Source organism: Oncorhynchus clarkii, chromosome 20 (assembly GCF_045791955.1).
Source record: "Oncorhynchus clarkii lewisi isolate Uvic-CL-2024 chromosome 20, UVic_Ocla_1.0, whole genome shotgun sequence".
NCBI classification, from domain to species: domain Eukaryota; kingdom Metazoa; phylum Chordata; class Actinopteri; order Salmoniformes; family Salmonidae; genus Oncorhynchus; species Oncorhynchus clarkii.
In genome coordinates, this window is record NC_092166.1 from 33519907 (window position 1) to 33537983 (window position 18077).

General features: G+C 42.7%; 1 protein-coding gene across 1 annotated transcript; it reads left to right on the top strand.

The window, feature by feature from the left end:
* The first annotated feature begins 173 nt into the window (after positions 1–173).
* LOC139377063 (uncharacterized) lies at positions 174–17792 on the top strand. The gene is made up of 12 exons (XM_071120111.1): positions 174–193; positions 489–716; positions 3091–3177; positions 8480–8556; positions 9765–9949; positions 10045–10168; positions 10248–10347; positions 10555–10891; positions 11111–11249; positions 12843–12954; positions 14698–14773; positions 14896–17792. The coding sequence occupies exons 1-12, from the start codon at positions 174–176 to the stop codon at positions 14971–14973; spliced, it is 1563 nt and encodes a 520-aa protein (XP_070976212.1). The 3' UTR covers positions 14974–17792.
* The last annotated feature ends 285 nt before the right edge of the window (positions 17793–18077 follow it).

Genomic DNA, 18077 nt, shown 5'->3' on the forward strand with positions numbered 1-18077 from the left:
GAGATGACAGAGGCAGATGAGACTAGCTTGAGACTATTACCAATGTGCCGTGAGCTTTCCAGTAGTACCCTGTTGAAAATATCGGAAGCATAACTTGCTTGACTATGCTGTAGGTCATGTAACTGTTTGTCAAGTTTAGTCAAGTAGTCAAGTAGTAGGCCTGATTACCAACAATGACGAGAGAGCCTAGTAGGTGAGGGCCCAGGGAGTGTGGTGCCAGGAAAATAACCTCTCACTCAACGTCAACAAAACAAAGGAGCTGAACGTGGACTTCAGGAAACAGCAGAGGGAGCACCCCCCATCCACATCGACGGGACCGCAGTGGAGAAGGTGTAAAGCTTCAAGTTCCTCTGCATACACATCACTGACAAACTGAAATGGTCCACCCACACAAACAGTGTGGTGAAGAAGGCACAACAGCGCCTATTCAACCTCAGAAGGCTGAACAAATTAGCTAGGCACCTTAAAACCCTCACAAACTTTTACAGATGCACAATTGAGAGCATCCTGTTGGGCTGTATCACCGCCTGGTACGACAACTGCACCACCCGCAACCACAGGGCTCTCCAGAGGGTGGTGCGGTCTGCTCAACACATCACCGGGGGCAAACTACCTGCCCTCCAGGAACCGATGTCACAGGAAGGCCAAAAAGATCATCAAGGACAACAACCACCAGAGCCACTGCCTGTTCACCCCGCTATCATCCAGAAGGCAAGGTCAGTACAGGTGCATCAAAGCTGGGACCGAGAGACTGAAAAATAGCTTCAATCTCAAGGCCACCATACTGTTAAATACTCATCACTAGCACATTAGAAGCTGCTGCCATATAGTTTCCCTGGTGGAAAGACTTGAAATCACTGGCCACTTTATTAATGGAACACTAGTCACTTTAATAATGTTTACATATTTTGCATTACTCATCTCATATGTGTATATACTGTATTCTATTTTATTCTACTGCATCTTAGTCTATGCCGCTCTGACATTGCTCGTCCAAATATTTATATATTCTTAATTCCATTCCTTGACTTTAGATTTGTGTGTATTGTGTGTATTGTTGTTAAATTGTTAGATATTACTTGTTAGATACTACTACACTTTTGGAGCTAGAAGCACAAGCATTTCACTACACCCGCAATAACATCTGCTCAACAAATTTGATTTGATTACATGCAAAATGCTTAGTGGACTTCACCAGACATATGTTGCATTGAATTTCCCACTGTGTCTTCTTATTTTTGTTAATATTATTTTTTATATATATTTTTTTTTTTGGTGGGGGGGTGGATCAGATTTAATATTGCGGATAGATTGAAGCTTCCATTAATGTAATTTTCTGCATAATTTCCAATCCCCCATATATTTTTGGGGTAAATATATATATATATTTATATATACACATACATACATATATATATATAAACTCAGGGAAAAAAAGAAACGTCCCTCTTTCAGGACTCTGTCTTTCAAAGATAATTCGTAAATATCCAAATAACTTCACAGATCTTCATTGTAAAGGGTTTAAACACTGTTTCCCATGCTTGTTTGATTAACCATAAACAATTAATGATCATGCACCTGTGGAACAGCTTGTAACAGCTTACAAACGGTAGGCAATTAAGGTCACAGTTATGAAAACTTAGGACACTAAAGAGGCCTTAATACTGACTCTGATAAACACCAAAAGAAAGATGCCCATGGTCCTTGCTCATCTGCGTGAAAGTGCCTTAGGCATGCTGCAAGGAGGCATGAGGACTGCAGATGTGGCCAGGGCAATAAATTGCAATGTTTGTACTGTAAGACGCCTAAGACAGTGCCTCAGGGAGACAGGACGGACAGCTGATCGTCCTCGCAGTGGCAGACCACGTGTAACAACACCTGCACAGGATCGGTACATCCAAACATCACACCTGCAGGACAGGTACAGGATGGCATCAGCAACTGACTGAGTTACAACAGGAACGCACAATCCCTCCATCAGTGCTCAGACTGTCCGCAATTGGCTGAGAGAGGCTGGACTGAGGGCTTGTAGGCCTGTTGTAAGGCAGGCCCTCACCAGACATTACCGGCAACAACATCGCCTATGGGCACAAACCCACTGTTGCTGGACCAGACAGGACTGGCAAAAAGTGCTCTTCACTGACGAGTCGCGGTTTTGTCTCACCAGGGGTGATGGTCGAATTTGCATTTATCGTTGAAGGAATGAGCGTTACACTGAGGCCTGTACTCTGGAGCGGGATCGATTTTGGAGGTGGAGGGTCCATCATGGTCTGGGGCGGTGTGTCACAGCATCATCGGATTGAGCTTGTTGTCATTGCAGGCAATCTCAAAGCTGTGCGTTACAGGGAAGACATCCTCCTCCCTCATGTGGTACCCTTCCTGCAGGCTCATCTTGACAAGACCCTCCAGCATGACAATGCCACCAGCCATACTGCTCATTCTGTGCATGATTTCCTGCAAGACAAGAATGTCAGTGTTCTGGTCATGGCCAGCGAAGAGCCCAGATCTCAATCCCATTGAGCACGTCTGGGACCTGTTGGATCGGAGGGCTAGCCCCTGGTGCAGTCCATGAGGAGGAGATGCACTGCAGTACTTAATGCAGCTGGTGGCCACACCAGATACTGATTGTTACTTTTGTTTTTAATATACTTAAGTAACAAAAGTATAAATAATTTCAAATTCCTTTTATTAAGCAAACCAGACGCACAATATAAACATTTACGGATAGCCAGGGGCACACTCAGACATCATTTACAAACAAAGCATTTGTGTTTAATGAGTCCACCAGATCAGATGCAGTAGGGATGACCAGGGATTTTCTCTTTAATTAAATGTGTGACTTAGTCCATTTTCCTGTCCTGCTAAGCATTCAAAATGTAATAAGTACTTTTTTTATGCAGTAGAAAACACATTATTTTCTTTAGGAATGTAGTGAAGTAAAAGTTGTCAAAAATATAAATAGTTAAGTACAGATGCCACAAAAAACTACTGAAGTCGTACTTCAAAATATTTCTACTTAATACACCACTGGATGTAGTTTCCTGTCTATCAACTTTCTAGTAATGAGTAATGTCACATTTCCCTCCAGAGGGAGTCAGTGTGTGTGCCAACACTCTTTCTGCTGACACTAAACGGCATCAAGACCAGACCAATGAAGATACTCGGTGAAACACAACGGTATTTTACTTTTATCTTGATATGAGACCATCATTCTAACCTCTCTATGTTATTAACACTTAAGCCTAACATGTCTTGTGCTGTTTTGAGCTTTTGATATGTCCAATGTTAAGGGGGCAATTTAGTGTTTTGTGTTTCTCAACTGTCTAAAACCCATGAGTGTATATCATCAAGTTTCCCTTAGATGCTGTTCCAAAGTCAGTCTGGTTTGTACTGGAAAGGGGAAGGATTTCATGTAGTTAAGCTGGTCTCCAAAATCTAATTTTATTTGTTACATGTGCCGAATACAACAGTCAATCCTTACAATGAAATGCTTACTTACAAGCCCTTAACCAACAATGCAGTTTTAAGAAAGAAAATAAATTAAAGAGCAGCAGTAAATAACAACAGCGGGGCTATATACAGGGGGCACCGGTGTCTTAGATCTATACCTGAGAGAAGCCTCTACCAGAAGCTATAAAGCCCATGGAATGACATGATTAAAGAAAAACTCCAGGCGACACTCTTAAACCTGGTAGAAATAAGTCAAACATGTGTGGCCCTCTGAATGTTGAAGTTCTGATGTGCCTTGAGTTTTTATTTTATTTGATTAGGATCCCCATTAGCTGTTGCAAAAGCAGCAAATCAAATCAAATCAAATCAAATTTTATTTGTCACATACACATGGTTAGCAGATGTTAATGCGAGTGTAGCGAAATGCTTGTGCTTCTAGTTCCGACAATGCAGTAATAACCAACAAGTAATCTAACTAACAATTCCAAAACTACTGTCTTGTACACAGTGTAAGGGGATAAAGAATATGTACATAAGGATATATGAATGAGTAATGGTACAGAGCAGCATAGGCAAGATAGAGTAGATGGTATCGAGTACAGTATATACATATGAGATGAGTATGTAAACAAAGTGGCATAGTTAAAGTGGCTAGTGATACATGTATTACATAAGGATACAGTCGATGATATAGAGTACAGTATATACGTATGCATATGAGATGAATAATGTAGGGTAAGTAACATTATATAAGGTAGCATTGTTTAAAGTGGCTAGTGATATATTTACATCATTTCCCATCAATTCCCATTATTAAAGTGGCTGGAGTTGAGTCAGTGTCAGTGTGTTGGCAGCAGCCACTCAATGTTAGTGGTGGCTGTTTAACAGTCTAATGGCCTTGAGATAGAAGCTGTTTTTCAGTCTCTTGGTCCCAGCTTTGATGCACCTGTACTGACCTCGCCTTCTGGATGATAGCGGGGTGAACAGGCAGTGGCTCGGGTGGTTGATGTCCTTGATGATCTTTATGGCCTTCCTGTGACATCGGGTGGTGTAGGTGTCCTGGAGGGCAGATAGTTTGCCCCCGGTGATGCGTTGTGCAGACCTCACTACCCTCTGGAGAGCCTTACGGTTGAGGGCGGAGCAGTTGCCGTACCAGGCGGTGATACAGCCCGCCAGGATGCTCTCGATTGTGCATCTGTAGAAGTTTGTGAGTGCTTTTGGTGACAAGCCGAATTTCTTCAGCCTCCTGAGGTTGAAGAGGCGCTGCTGCGCCTTCTTCACAATGCTGTCTGTGTGAGTGGACCAATTCAGTTTGTCTGTGATGTGTATGCCGAGGAACTTAAAACTTGCTACCCTCTCCACTACTGTTCCATCGATGTGGATAGGGGGTGTTCCCTCTGCTGTTTCCTGAAGTCCACAATCATCTCCTTAGTTTTGTTGACGTTGAGTGTGAGGTTATTTTCCTGACACCACACTCCGAGGGCCCTCACCTCCTCCCTGTAGGCCGTCTCGTCGTTGTTGGTAATCAAGCCTACCACTGTTGTGTCGTCCGCAAACTTGATGATTGAGTTGGAGGCGTGCGTGGCCACGCAGTCGTGGGTGAACAGGGAGTACAGGAGAGGGCTCAGAACGCACCCTTGTGGGGCCCCAGTGTTGAGGATCAGCGGGGAGGAGATGTTGTTGCCTACCCTCACCACCTGGGGGCGGCCCGTCAGGAAGTCCAGTACCCAGTTGCACAGGGCGGGGTCGAGACCCAGGGTCTCGAGCTTGATGACGAGCTTGGAGGGTACTATGGTGTTGAATGCCGAGCTGTAGTCAATGAACAGCATTCTCACATAGGTATTCCTCTTGTCCAGATGGGTTAGGGCAGTGTGCAGTGTGGTTGAGATTGCATCGTCTGTGGACCTATTTGGGCGGTAAGCAAATTGGAGTGGGTCTAGGGTGTCAGGTAGGGTGGAGGTGATATGGTCCTTGACTAGTCTCTCAAAGCACTTCATGATGACGGAAGTGAGTGCTACGGGGCGGTAGTCGTTTAGCTCAGTTACCTTAGCTTTCTTGGGAACGGGAACAATGGTGGCCCTCTTGAAGCATGTGGGAACAGCAGACTGGTATAGGGATTGATTGAATATGTCCGTAAACACACCGGCCAGCTGGTCTGCGCATGCTCTGAGGGCGCGGCTGGGGATGCCGTCTGGGCCTGCAGCCTTGCGAGGGTTAACACGTTTAAATGTCTTACTCACCTCGGCTGCAGTGAAGGAGAGACCGCATGTTTTCGTTGCAGGCCGTGTCAGTGGCACTGTATTGTCCTCAAAGATTTCTTCCTGTAGTCCGTGATTGACTAGCTACTCTTCCTGGGGTCCACATGAAACATAATACAGAATTACATGATACAGAACATCAATAGACAAGAACTGCTCAAGGACTGTAACATACAGTCTACATACATTTTTAAAAAGGCACACGTAGCCTAGATATCAGTACATACACACAAACTATCTTGGTAAAATGGGGGAGAGTCGTTGTGCCCCGAGCTGTTGCTTTATCTGTTTTTTGAAACCAGGTTTACTGTTTATTTGAGCAATATGAGATGGATGGATGGAAGGAAGTTCCATGCAATAAGGGCTCTATATAATACTATACGCTTTCTTGAATTTGTTCTGGATTTGGGAACTGTGAAAAGACCCCTGGTGGGATAAGTGTGTCAGAGCTGTGTGTAAGTTGACTTATGCAAACTATTTTGGAAACACATTGTTTCTTATAAAAAATAAGTGAGGCAGTCAGTCTCTGAGCCAAGAGAGAATGGCATGCGTAGTATTTATATCAGCCCTGTGATTACAATGAAGAGCAAAATGTGCTGCTCTGTTCTGGGCCAGCTGCAGCTTAACTAGGTCTTTCCTTGCAGCACTGGACCACACGACTGGACAATAATCAAGATTAGACTAAACTAGAGCCTGCAGATCTTGCTTTTTGGAGTGTGGTGTCAAAAAAGCAGAGCATCTCTTTATTATGGTCAGACCTCTCCCCATCTTTACAACCATTGAATCTATATGTTTTGACCATGACAGTTTACAATCTAAGGTAGCGCCAAGTAATTTAGTCTCAACTTGTTCAACAGCCACACCATTCATTACCAGATTTAGCTGAGGTCTTGAATTTAACGAATCATTTGTACCAAATACAATTTTTTAAATACGTTTTTTATTTCACCATTATTTAACCAGGTAGGCCAGTTGAGAAGAAGTTCTCATTTACAACTGGGACCTGATCAAGATAAAGTCAAGCAGTGCGACAAAAAGAGTAGGGAGGTAGGCAATACATAGGCCCTAGAGGTGGAAATAATTACAATTTAGCATTAATACTGGAGTGACAGAATGTGCAATTGATGATGTGCAATAATAATATGGGGATGAGGTAGTCGGGTGTGCTATTTACAGATTGGCTGATGCTTAAAGTTAGAGAGGGAGATATAAGACTACAGCTTCAGAGATTTTTGAAATTCGTTCCAGTCATTGGCAGCAGAGAACTGGAAGGAAAGGCGGCCAAGGGAAGTGTTGGCTTTGGGGATGACCAGTGCATTATACCTGCTGGAGCGCGTGCAACAGGTGGGTGTTGCTATGGTGACCAGTGAGCTGAGATAAGGCGGGGCTTTACCTAGCAAAGACTTAGATTAGTTTGTTTGAGTGGGTTTGGCGACAGATATGTAGTGAGGGCCAGCCAACGAGAGCATACAGGTCGCAGTGGTGGGTAGTATATGGGGCTTTGGTGATAAAACGGATGGCACTGTGATAGACTACATCCAGTTTGCTGAGTAGAGTGTTGGGGGCTATTTTGTAAATGACATCGCTGAACAATCATTCAAATAATTGGCAACCTCAAATGGTTTTGTGATGAATAAGCCATCTGATTTGATGAAAGAATTGAATTTGTCTTTTTGCCCATAACTTGAGTACTTTAAATTAAATGTTTCCATTATTCTTTATATCATTGATCTTGTCTTCATAATACAGTTTCTTCTTTTTGAGTTCTCCATTTGCAGTAAGTCAGCCAGTCAGATGTACAGCCAGACTTATTAACCACTCCTGTTGCCCCATCTCTTTCAACCATACAGTTTTTCAATTCCTCATCAATCCATGGAGCCTTAACAGTTCTAACAGTCAGTTTCTTAACAGGTGCATGTTTATCAATAACTGGAAGAAACAATTTCATAAATTCATCAAGTGGATCAGACCAAAAAATATTAACATCATCAATGTAAATCACAGCAGAATCTTTTGTATGATCTCTTATACACTATTTTAGGCCCAGCTGTTGGAACTTTGGCTTTCCTGGATATAGCCACTATATTGTGATCACTGCATCCAATGGGTGGATACAGCTTTAGAACAAAGCTCTACAGCATTAGTAAAAATGTGATCGATACATGTGGATGATCTTGTTCCTGTAGTGTTTGTAAACACCCTGGGTAGGTTGATTAATAACCTGAACCAGATTACAGGCACTGGTTACAGTAAGAAGCTTCCTCGGACAGCTTGATGAAAACCAGTCAATATTCAGGTCCCCAAGAAAGTAGACCTCTCTGTTCACATCACATACACTATCAAGCATTTCAGACATGATTTAGATACTGACTGTTAGCACTTAGTGGCCTATAGCAACACCCTGAAAGAAAAGGCTTTAGATGTGCCAAATGAACCAGCAACCACAACACTTCAATAACACTTGACATACGATCTTAGTAAAGCATTACAGGGATATGGCTCTGAATATATATATACAGCAACACCTCCCTCATAAGCATTTCTGTCTCTTCTGTAGATGTTACTTCCTTGTATTGCTACTGCTGTATCATCAAATGAATTATCTAATTCACTCTCATAAATGTCTAATATAAATGTTATCTGATGTTAGCAAATTATTGATTTACATTAACATAATCTCAAAGGCTACATGTATTAATATGGGCTATTTTCATCCCTGCTGAAGTAGTTAGGTTTTTATCATGGTGTGATATCTGTGTTTGCCCCCCCAGGTTTGCAATGGGGCTATATCTGGTGGTCCTCTGGGTCTGTGCTGTGGTGCTGCATTCCCTTGGGAGAGCAGAGAAAGGTGTGTGAATGTGTGTGTATCATCCTTACATGCGTTTACCCTGCAGTGTTGGGGAGTAGCGAACTACATTTAAGTCAACTAGTAATTAAACTACATTTTGCAGTAGCATGGTGGAAGTTGAATTCCAATCAATTCAAATCCATATAGTGGAGTAGCTAACTATTGGAACTACACATTTTTATTTATTTTTTTGCAAAAAGAGAAGATGTGTGTGATATAGGCAAGAATTTAATTTCCTTTTCAGGTTCAGAACGGCCTATTTCTCACTTGAAACAGCTTTTGTCTTTATTAATAATCGGTCAAATTACACATTTAGTTAAAGATCGAGTGCAGTCAAATGGGATTTTCCTGTGTTTGACATATATTTCCACACCATGAGGATGAAAAAAGACTGTGAAATTGTGAAAATTATGATATCCTTTTCATTTAAGAGCTATTTGAAAAGACCGCCTGAAATTTGTCCCTGTTTTGGTGGGATGGAGTTTTGGCCTGTCTGGTGACATCAACATGCATTCAATTAGTTTGATAGACCAATAAGAAAGAGTTCCAAACCTCTCTCCTAGTTTTCAGTTTTCCCCTCCCCACTCAGACCACTCCCAGACACTCTTGGCAAAATTATTGCTTGTGAAATGGCTCTTCGCTAAGAAGCTATTTTCGTTTATTTTTGACTACAGTGATTGCTTTCAATTAAATTGAAGTACTTAATTGTTACCCAGAAATGATTTGATATTGAGCTAAGATAAATGGCAGCATTAAACATTTAACACCTGACCCCAGAGTGAGGTGTTTTTGTAATTTGTAGTCTATGACATTTCAGATTTAGATATGATCATTTTTTTCTCCCAAAGTAGCTTGGATGTAGTGAACTGCTTTTTCAATGTAGTTTTACTTAATTAAACTACAAAACATTAAGAACACCTTCCTAAAATCCTTCTTTAACCTATCTCATCCCCTTCATCTACACTGATTTGAAGTGGATTTAACAAGTAACAAGCTTTCACCCAGATTCACCTGGTCAGTCTGTCATGTCTATGTTTTGTACAGTCAGTTCCTAAGGGCATCTTTAATGTAGCTTAACTTCTAGTGTGAAGTAATTGTAACTATGAATAACTATGAGTAACTATGATTTCAGAGTAGCTTCCCCAAAACTGTTACCCTATAGTGTGCGACCTTACTGAGCTCTATTTCTGTCTCTGTCTGTCTGACAGTAACTCAAACGACTGAAACAAGTTTCTCTGAGAGCACAGAAGGGTTGACTGCGGGGACAGTTACTACAAGGCTGGATGTGACCCGAAGCCCTGCTAGACACACACACCAGAGCCTAGAACCTGACCAGATCCAAGAACTGCCTCCCTTATACCCCTGCCAGGATGACGAGACGGATTACAGTGAAGTAAGATCACTATGATAGTCTGTGGTCTCTAATGGCCCTGTCTCAAACCATTTTAGATTTACAATATCTTTCTTTTTCTGTCCCCGGTGCGCCAGAGAGTGTACCAGAGGGATTCTCATGGTGTTATGCAGCTGGTTCAGAGCGACGACGATGAAGACAGCGAGGACTATGAAGACACTGACATTGACACCAGCATTCACCCCTGCAACCTATCACCCAGTAACACAAAATGCACAAAGACCCAAACACACACTCACACACGCATGCACACTCGCTGAAACCCTGTCTGTAACTCTAGGTGGAGTGGCCCGCTGTCTTATCTACCCAACCAATCAACTCAACTGCTCCTGGAAATTCGATGGTCTCCTTAATGACAGCCAATCCTCTGCCTCTGTCTCGTAAGCCCCTCGCACAATATCCAAGATACATAGAAAATGAAAGGCTTAGCAACAATTGTGATAGTAGAACTTGTCAATTTATTGGTTATTACTGTGCAATTACCATTTTACAGTATAATAAAAATGTAATCTAATTTTAGTACATGACACCCACCTTTAATTAAGGTGTCTGTTATAAGTGCTGGTGTGTGTGTGTGTGAATATCAGTGTGTGTAGGAACAATGAGAGTATCTCCAGTGTGGACTGTGTCTCTGAGGTCATGGGAGGCCAGGGATGGCCTGGCGGTGTGGTTCGAGGCGTGTCTGCTGGCTGCCAGGGGAGTGTGGGTGACGGCGTCACCTCTTTGAGTCTGACTTTCAAAGTGTCACGCCCCGGCGTGTGCTGCATCTACACCAATAAAATGGACACCATAGATATTGAAGTACTGCGCCCGCCCCCCAACATCACTGCCTGGGTCAGAGAGGAGGGTCTGCTGGTGCAGTGGGATCTTCCGTCCAACACCACACCCAGATGCTTCCACTACCAGCTCCAGATCAATGACCTGGTAATACTATCAAATCAAATTGTATTTGTCACATGGGCCGAATGCGAAAGGTTTAGACCTTACAGTGAAAAGCTTACTTACAAGCCCTTAAAGTATTAAGAAAAGTGTTAAGTAAAAAAATAAATAGATGAGTATACCAGAGGAGTTGTCTTAACTTGTCTTGTGTTCAGTGGTGGCCCTGTTTTTATTAAGAGGCTATTTGTATGTGTGTCTTGAAAGGTGAGGAGCTTAACAGAGGGACTGACATTCACTAAGACCAACCTGGACCACACACAACGGTACGACGTGAAGATGAGGGTGAGGAAGAATAGTAACTGCAGAGGATCTGAACACTGGAGCAGCTGGAGCAACACCATCCGTGAGTCCGCAGTCATCGATATTATAATGACATCTGGATTAGAGGTCGACCGATTATGATTTTTCAACGCCGATACCGATTATTGGAGGACCAAAAAAAAAGCCCAGACCGATTAAATCGGACCATTTTTATATATATTTGTAATAATGACAATTCTAACAATACTGAATTAACTTTTATTTAAACTTAATATAATACATAAATAAAATCAATTTAGTCTCAAAGAAATAATGAAATGTTCAATTTGGTTTAAATAATGCAAAAACAAAGTGTTGGAGAAGAAAGTAAAAGTGCAATATGTGCCATGTAAAAAAAGCTAACGTTTAAGTTCCTTGCTCAGAACATGAGAACATATGAAAGCTGGTGGTTCCTTTTAACATGAGTCTTCAATATTCCCAGGTAAGAAGTTTTAGGTTGTAGTTATTATAGGAATTATAGGACTATTTCTCTCTATACCATTTGTATTTCATATACCTTTGACTATTGGATGTTCTTAAAGGCACTATAGTATTGCCAGCCTAATCTCAGAGGTTGATATGCTTGAAGTCATAAACAGTGCTGTGCTTCAAGCATTGCGAAGAGCTGCTGGCAAACGCAGTAAAGTGCTGTTTGAATGAATGCTTACGAGCCTGCTGCTGCCTACCACCGCTCAGTCAGACTGCTCTATCAAATATCAAATCATATACTTAATTATAATATAATAACACACAGAAGTACGAGCCTTAGGTCATTAATATGGTCAAATCCGGAAACTATCATTTCGAAAAACAAAACGTTTATTCTTTCAGTGAAATACGGAACCGTTCCGTATTTTATTGAACGGGTGGCATCCATCAGTCTAAATATTGCTGTTACATTGTACAACCGTCAATGTTATGACATAATTACGTAAAATTCTGGCAAATTAATTACGGTCTCTGTTCGGAAGAAATGGTCTTCACACAGTTCGCAATGAGCCAGGCGGCCAAAACTGTTACCCGACTCTGCTTGCCCTGGAACGCAAGAGAAGTGACACAGTTTCCCTAGTTAATATTGCCTGCTAACATCAATTTATTTGAACTAAATATGCAGGTTTAAAAATATATACTTGTGTATTGATTTTAAACATCCTTTCTTATGGTTAGGTACATTGGTGCAAAGAGTGTGCTTTTTTTCACGAATGCTCTTTTAAATCATCACCCTTTTGGCGAAGTAGGCTGTGATTCGATGATAAACAGGCACCGTATTGATTATGTGCAACGCTGGACAAGCTCGTTAAACTAGTAATATCATCAACTAGTTAACTAGTGACTATGTTAAGATTGATTGTTTTTTTATAAGATAAGTTTAATGTTAGCCAGCAACTTACCCTGGCTCCTTGCTGCACGCGTGTAACAGGTGGTCACAGCCTGCCACGCAGTCTCCTCGTGGATTGCAATGTAATTTGCCATAATCGGCGTCCAAAAATGCAGATTACCGATTTATTATGAAAACTTGAAATCGACCCTAATTAATGAATCGGTCGACCTCTAATCTTTTTTTGAATGTATTTTTACATTTGATTTAGCAGTCTTTTCTGTCTGTTTATGTTTACACTGCTGTGTGTGTGTGCAGCGGTGGCCCCGTCTGAATCACACAATCAGCTGAACACTCCTGCGGTTGTTGGCATCACTCTGGGGATACCCATGATCCTCCTGGCTCTGCTGCTGCTGATCAGACTCCAGAGGTATTTATTCTGTTGGGTTCATGGGGAGGGAGGAGACACTGAGAGAGCAAAGAGACACAGACACTGAGAGAGCAAAGACACACAGAGTAAATAGACAAAGAGACACAGAGAGAGAGCAAAGAGACACAGAGAGAGAGCAAAGAGACACAGAGAGAGAGCAAAGAGACACAGAGAGAGAGCAAAGAGACACAGAGAGAGAGCAAAGAGACTCAAAGAGAGAGCAAAGAGACTCAGAGAGAGAGCAAAGAGACTCAGGGAGAGAGCCAAGAGACTCAGGGAGAGAGCCAAGAGACTCAGGGAGAGAGCCAAGAGACTCAGGGAGAGAGCCAAGAGACTCAGGGAGAGAGCCAAGAGACTCAGGGAGAGAGCCAAGAGACGCGGAGGCAGAGAGAGAGCCAAGAGACGCAGAGACACTGACACTGAGAAAGAGCAGAGACACTGACATTAAGACAACATATTAATAGAGTAGGTGCAGAAGTGTTAGATTTTAGCTTCTGTCTTTCACAGTGACACTGAACTTCCTTCCAACGAGAGAGAGCAGAGCGAGCAACTGAGAAAGAGAGCAACTGAGAAAGAGGCGACTGAGAAAGAGAGCGACTGAGAAAGAGAGCGACTGAGAAAGAGAGCGACTGAGAAAGAGAGCAGAGAGAAGCGGAGCAGCAGCAGAGAGCGACAGAGAGCGACAGAGCGACTGAGAAAGAGAGCGACTGAGAAAGAGAGCGACTGAGAAAGAGAGCAGAGAGAAGCGGAGCAGCAGCAGACAGCAGCAGACAGCGACTGAGAAAGAGAGCGACTGAGAAAGAGAGCAGAGAGAAGCGGAGCAGACAGCAGCAGACAGAGACAGAGCGACTGAGAAAGAGAGCGACTGAGAAAGAGAGCGACTGAGAAAGAGAGCGACTGAGAAAGAGAGCGACTGAGAAAGAGAGCGACTGAGAAAGAGAGCAGAGAGAAGCGGAGCAGCAGCAGACAGCGACAGAGAGCGACAGAGCAGTAGAGAGAAACAGAGAGCGACTGAGATCGACAGAGCAGCAGAGAGAAACAGAGAGCGACAGAGCAGCAGAGAGAAACAGAGAGCGACAGAGCAGCAGAGAGAAACAGAGAGCGACTGAGAGCGACAGAGCAGCAGAGAGAAACAGAGAGCGACAGAGCAGCAGAGAGAAACAGAGAGCGACAGAGCAGCAGAGAGAAACAGAGAGCGACAGAGCAGCAGAGAGAAACAGAGAGCGACAGAGCAGCAGAGAGAAACAGAGAGCGACAGAGCAGCAGAGAGAAACAGAGAGCGACAGAGCAGCAGAGAGAAACAGAGAGCGACAGAGCAGCAGAGAGAAACAGAGAGCGACTGAGAGCGACAGAGCAGCAGAGAGAAACAGAGAGCGACTGAGAAAGAGAGAAGGAAACAGAGAGAATGGGAGGGACCAGAGAGAAACAAAACAGTTACAAAAAATCGACACCCAGAGAAAGATAGAGAGAAGACAACAACGTATTAATAGAATAAGGGCAGAGGTGTTAGATTTAAGCATCTGTCTACAGACCGCACACATTTTCACTGTGAAACAGAACTTCCTTCCAACAAGAGGTGAAAAACATCCGTTTATTCTTAGAAAACAACAGAAGGGGGAAGAAAATTGCCTTTGTGATTGAACAGTAACTGGCAAGAACAATATGAAAACAGTATACGGTTTAAATGTAATGATATAACGCTATGGTATTAGTTGTCTGATTCCCTGTGGTGTGTGTGTTCAGGGACCGTCTGTTTCCCCCCATCCCTGGTCCCCCACTGAAGATTAAACACCTCTTGGAGAGAGACGACCTACTTCAGGTGAATAAACACACGCACAGAGCAATAACAGTCATGTTTACTTTTGTAAACTAACATATCCTCTCTCTTTGTGGAGCTAACAAAACTTCTCCTCCTTCTGGTTTCCACCGTTTGTCCCTCAGGCCCTGCCGTCCAAATGTGTTGAGGAGATCACAGTGGTGGAGGAAGCTGAGGAAACACCTGTCAATATGGCCAGTTAGACAAGATGGCCTGTTTTTAAAGTAGCCTCGTAAATACCAGCGTGAAGCTTGCGGGATCAGACGGCTGTTTGGTTAGGCTGTTTTAAAGCCCCGTCAACATTAGCCCCTAGGCCGATCAGTAAGAAGGATCCCCTTAGCCTATCAGAGGTCAAGATGCAGTCATTATCATTTGTTAATACCTATACAGTCCTTTCCGATCTACAAGTAGGACAAGGAGAGTGTGTAGGGCAAGTGTGACCTTCCTGGTCCCATCCGTCAAGTCTGTGAGTCAACACAGGAAGGAGTAATGGATGGATAGTTATTTTATTTCCAAAGCTGCGATCATGGGACACACACAGTATGGATGAATGATGAGTAGTAGACAGGATATAACAGCATTCCTAAAGAAGATGCATTCTCCAGTTAGCTACCAACTTCAAAGAGGGAACATTAGCTAGCATAAAACCCACATTGGCAAATAACATATCTGACGCCAAACCAACAGCATTAGTTACTAATAACATCAATTGCTAATGTAAAATGTGGATTTTTTTTGATGTAATGTCAACTTTATACATTTCTATCCCGGGACCATTCAATTTTCAACTCACCCACAGCAATTCTCCATAAATTTGCTGTGGATTACCCAGAATCCCATACTTTTATCACTGAGTGTATTAGAGAATGTAAACCCACTAATCCACCAGGAAGTGGCATAATACCAATTTTATGCAGGAATTTTACAATTTAATCACACCGTTACACAAGCAGTTTCCTTGGTCAGATATGTTGGATTCTAGCTTGAAATATACTTATTCATATTACCTACTATAAATTATTGATGAATTTACATGTATAATGAATGTATGTGTTTGGGTAAATGGCGGATAAGAACTAGGTGAATGGAAAGTTAATCAGTGGGTCCTATGGAGGGAGGCAAAGGGCAACAGTCTGGTTTCAGTCACTGGTAAGGTAGGACAGCTGTGGATTAGGGAGGAGTGAGAAATTTGGCCTGAAGTGAGAAGGAATAAGACATTTTTGCATTTGTATAAAGAAAAACGATGACATTTACATAAGTATTTAGAACCTTTACTCAGTACCTTTTCCAGCGGTTACAGCCTCAAGTCTTTTGGGGTATGACGCTACAAGCTTGGCACACCTGTATTTGAGTTTCTTGCATTCCTCTCTGCATATCCTCTCAAGCTCTGTCAAGTTGGATGGGGAGCGTTGCTGCACAGCTATTTTCAGGTCTCTCCAGAGATGTTCAATCGAGTTCAAGTCCGGGCTCTGGCTGGGACACAAGGACATTCACAGACTTGTCCCAAAGCCAATCCTGCTTTGTTTTGGCTGTGTGCTTAGGGACGTTGTCCTGTTGGAAGGTAAACCTTTGCCCCAGTCTGAGGTTCTGAGTGCACTGGAGCAGGATTTTATCAAGGATCTCAGCCAGCCATTATGAACGGTAACCCTGGAGCCATAAGGGTTAAGTGCTTTGCTCAAGGGCACATCCATAGATGTTTCACCTTGTCGGCTCGGGGATTCAAACTAGCAACCTCTGTTACTGGCCCAACACTAAAAACCGCTAGGCTACCTGCTTAAACCCCACCATCATTAACCCCTAGGCTTGTGTGCCAATCTGTAATGAGGATCCCCTTAACCTATCACAGGGCAAGATGCAGTCGTTACCCTTTAGTTAATACCTATCCAATCCTTTCAGGGAGTGGGATTTGGAAAAAAACCACACAAAAACACATTTCTAAATCTCATGTGAAAGAGGACAAATATTAGTACCCACCAAATTACGACACACACACTTCAAAGCGTTCCTCCATCTGGAACCACAAACGTGCACTTTTGTAAACAACAAAAGCATCTCAAAGGCTCAAATAAATGCATGCATATATATACACACACACACAAACAAATCGTCCCATCTCTGTAGGAAAAAATAAAATTGTTAACTATATTACAAGCACTGTGTGTGTGTGTGTGTGTGTGTGTGTGTGTGTGTGGGACGACCTACCACTCCACAGACTCGTCTCTCAGCTGTGTTTTGTTCAGGGGGTGTATGGTCGGGGGCATGCTGTCAGCAGGGACTATCTGCAGACGTGGACTTGGTGATTTGGAGGCTGTTATGTTTGCTGTATTGTGTTGCATTATGGGCTGCTACTTTGTGTACTTGTTGATTGTTAATGAAGTGCAGTTACTTTCACAAATGCACAGCTCATAACGCTGACAAACAAGTCCTTGCACGGACTGCTATAACATGGGAGGTAATGGCGCGTGTGTGTAGGGAGGAGTAAGAGTTTATTTTCCATGTTTTTAAATGAATACTTTTGAAATCCTATTGATTCATGTTCTCAGAATAATACAGAGTGACTCACCTGAAGCCTCCATCCTTCAGATTCATTCTGAAACGGTGGACGTACGGTGTCCTCCTGAACCAGAGAGAGGAAGAGTTTACACTCGGTTTCAGTAGGGTCGTGTAAATCAAAAAGGTGAGACAAACTGGGTGACATTAAAACACACTCAAATGTTGAAAACACTATCCACTCGTTCTGAAAGTGCTTTTTAGTTCTAATGAGGTATTACTACTCATCTCACTGCAATACTTCTTAAGAGTATTGTAGTGAGATGAGTATAGACCATGCCAAGAGTGTGCAAAGCTGCCATCAAGGCAAAGGTTGGCTACTTTGAAGAATCTCAGGTATAAAATATTTTGATTTGTTTAACACTTTTTGGTTACTACATGATTCCATATGTGTTATTTCATAGTTTTGATGTCTTCACTATTATTCTACAATATAGAAAATAGTACAAATAAATTAAAACCCTTGAATGAATAGGTGTGTCCAAGCTTTTTAGATACTGTGGAGATAACGTGATTTACTTGTTATTTTATCTGTGGCCAATGACCTTGAGCCTTCTTGGATGGGCACTTCTAATGTAATTCTATGGCAGCACCCAAGGGGCTAGAATTTTAGAGCTCTACCCTTAGACTTGGCAGTGACCTAGTGTCCCCATGAGTGACAGAACACTGAGCCAATCACGGTGCAACGCTACGTATTTTCTGCTGGCTTGCCTTGCCCAACCATTGCAGAAAGCACTGAGCTAGGCTGAAACACCTG

What these genes read in the sequence shown, in the direction of transcription:
- LOC139377063 (XM_071120111.1), top strand. Translation starts at nt 174, where the DNA reads ATGACGAGAGAGCCTAGTAG. An exon ending in CAATCCTCTGCCTCTGTCTC is followed by an intron (nt 10,348 to 10,554) that starts GTAAGCCCCTCG and finishes TGTGAATATCAG; the next exon opens with TGTGTGTAGGAACAATGAGA. An exon ending in AGCTCCAGATCAATGACCTG is followed by an intron (nt 10,892 to 11,110) that starts GTAATACTATCA and finishes GTGTCTTGAAAG; the next exon opens with GTGAGGAGCTTAACAGAGGG.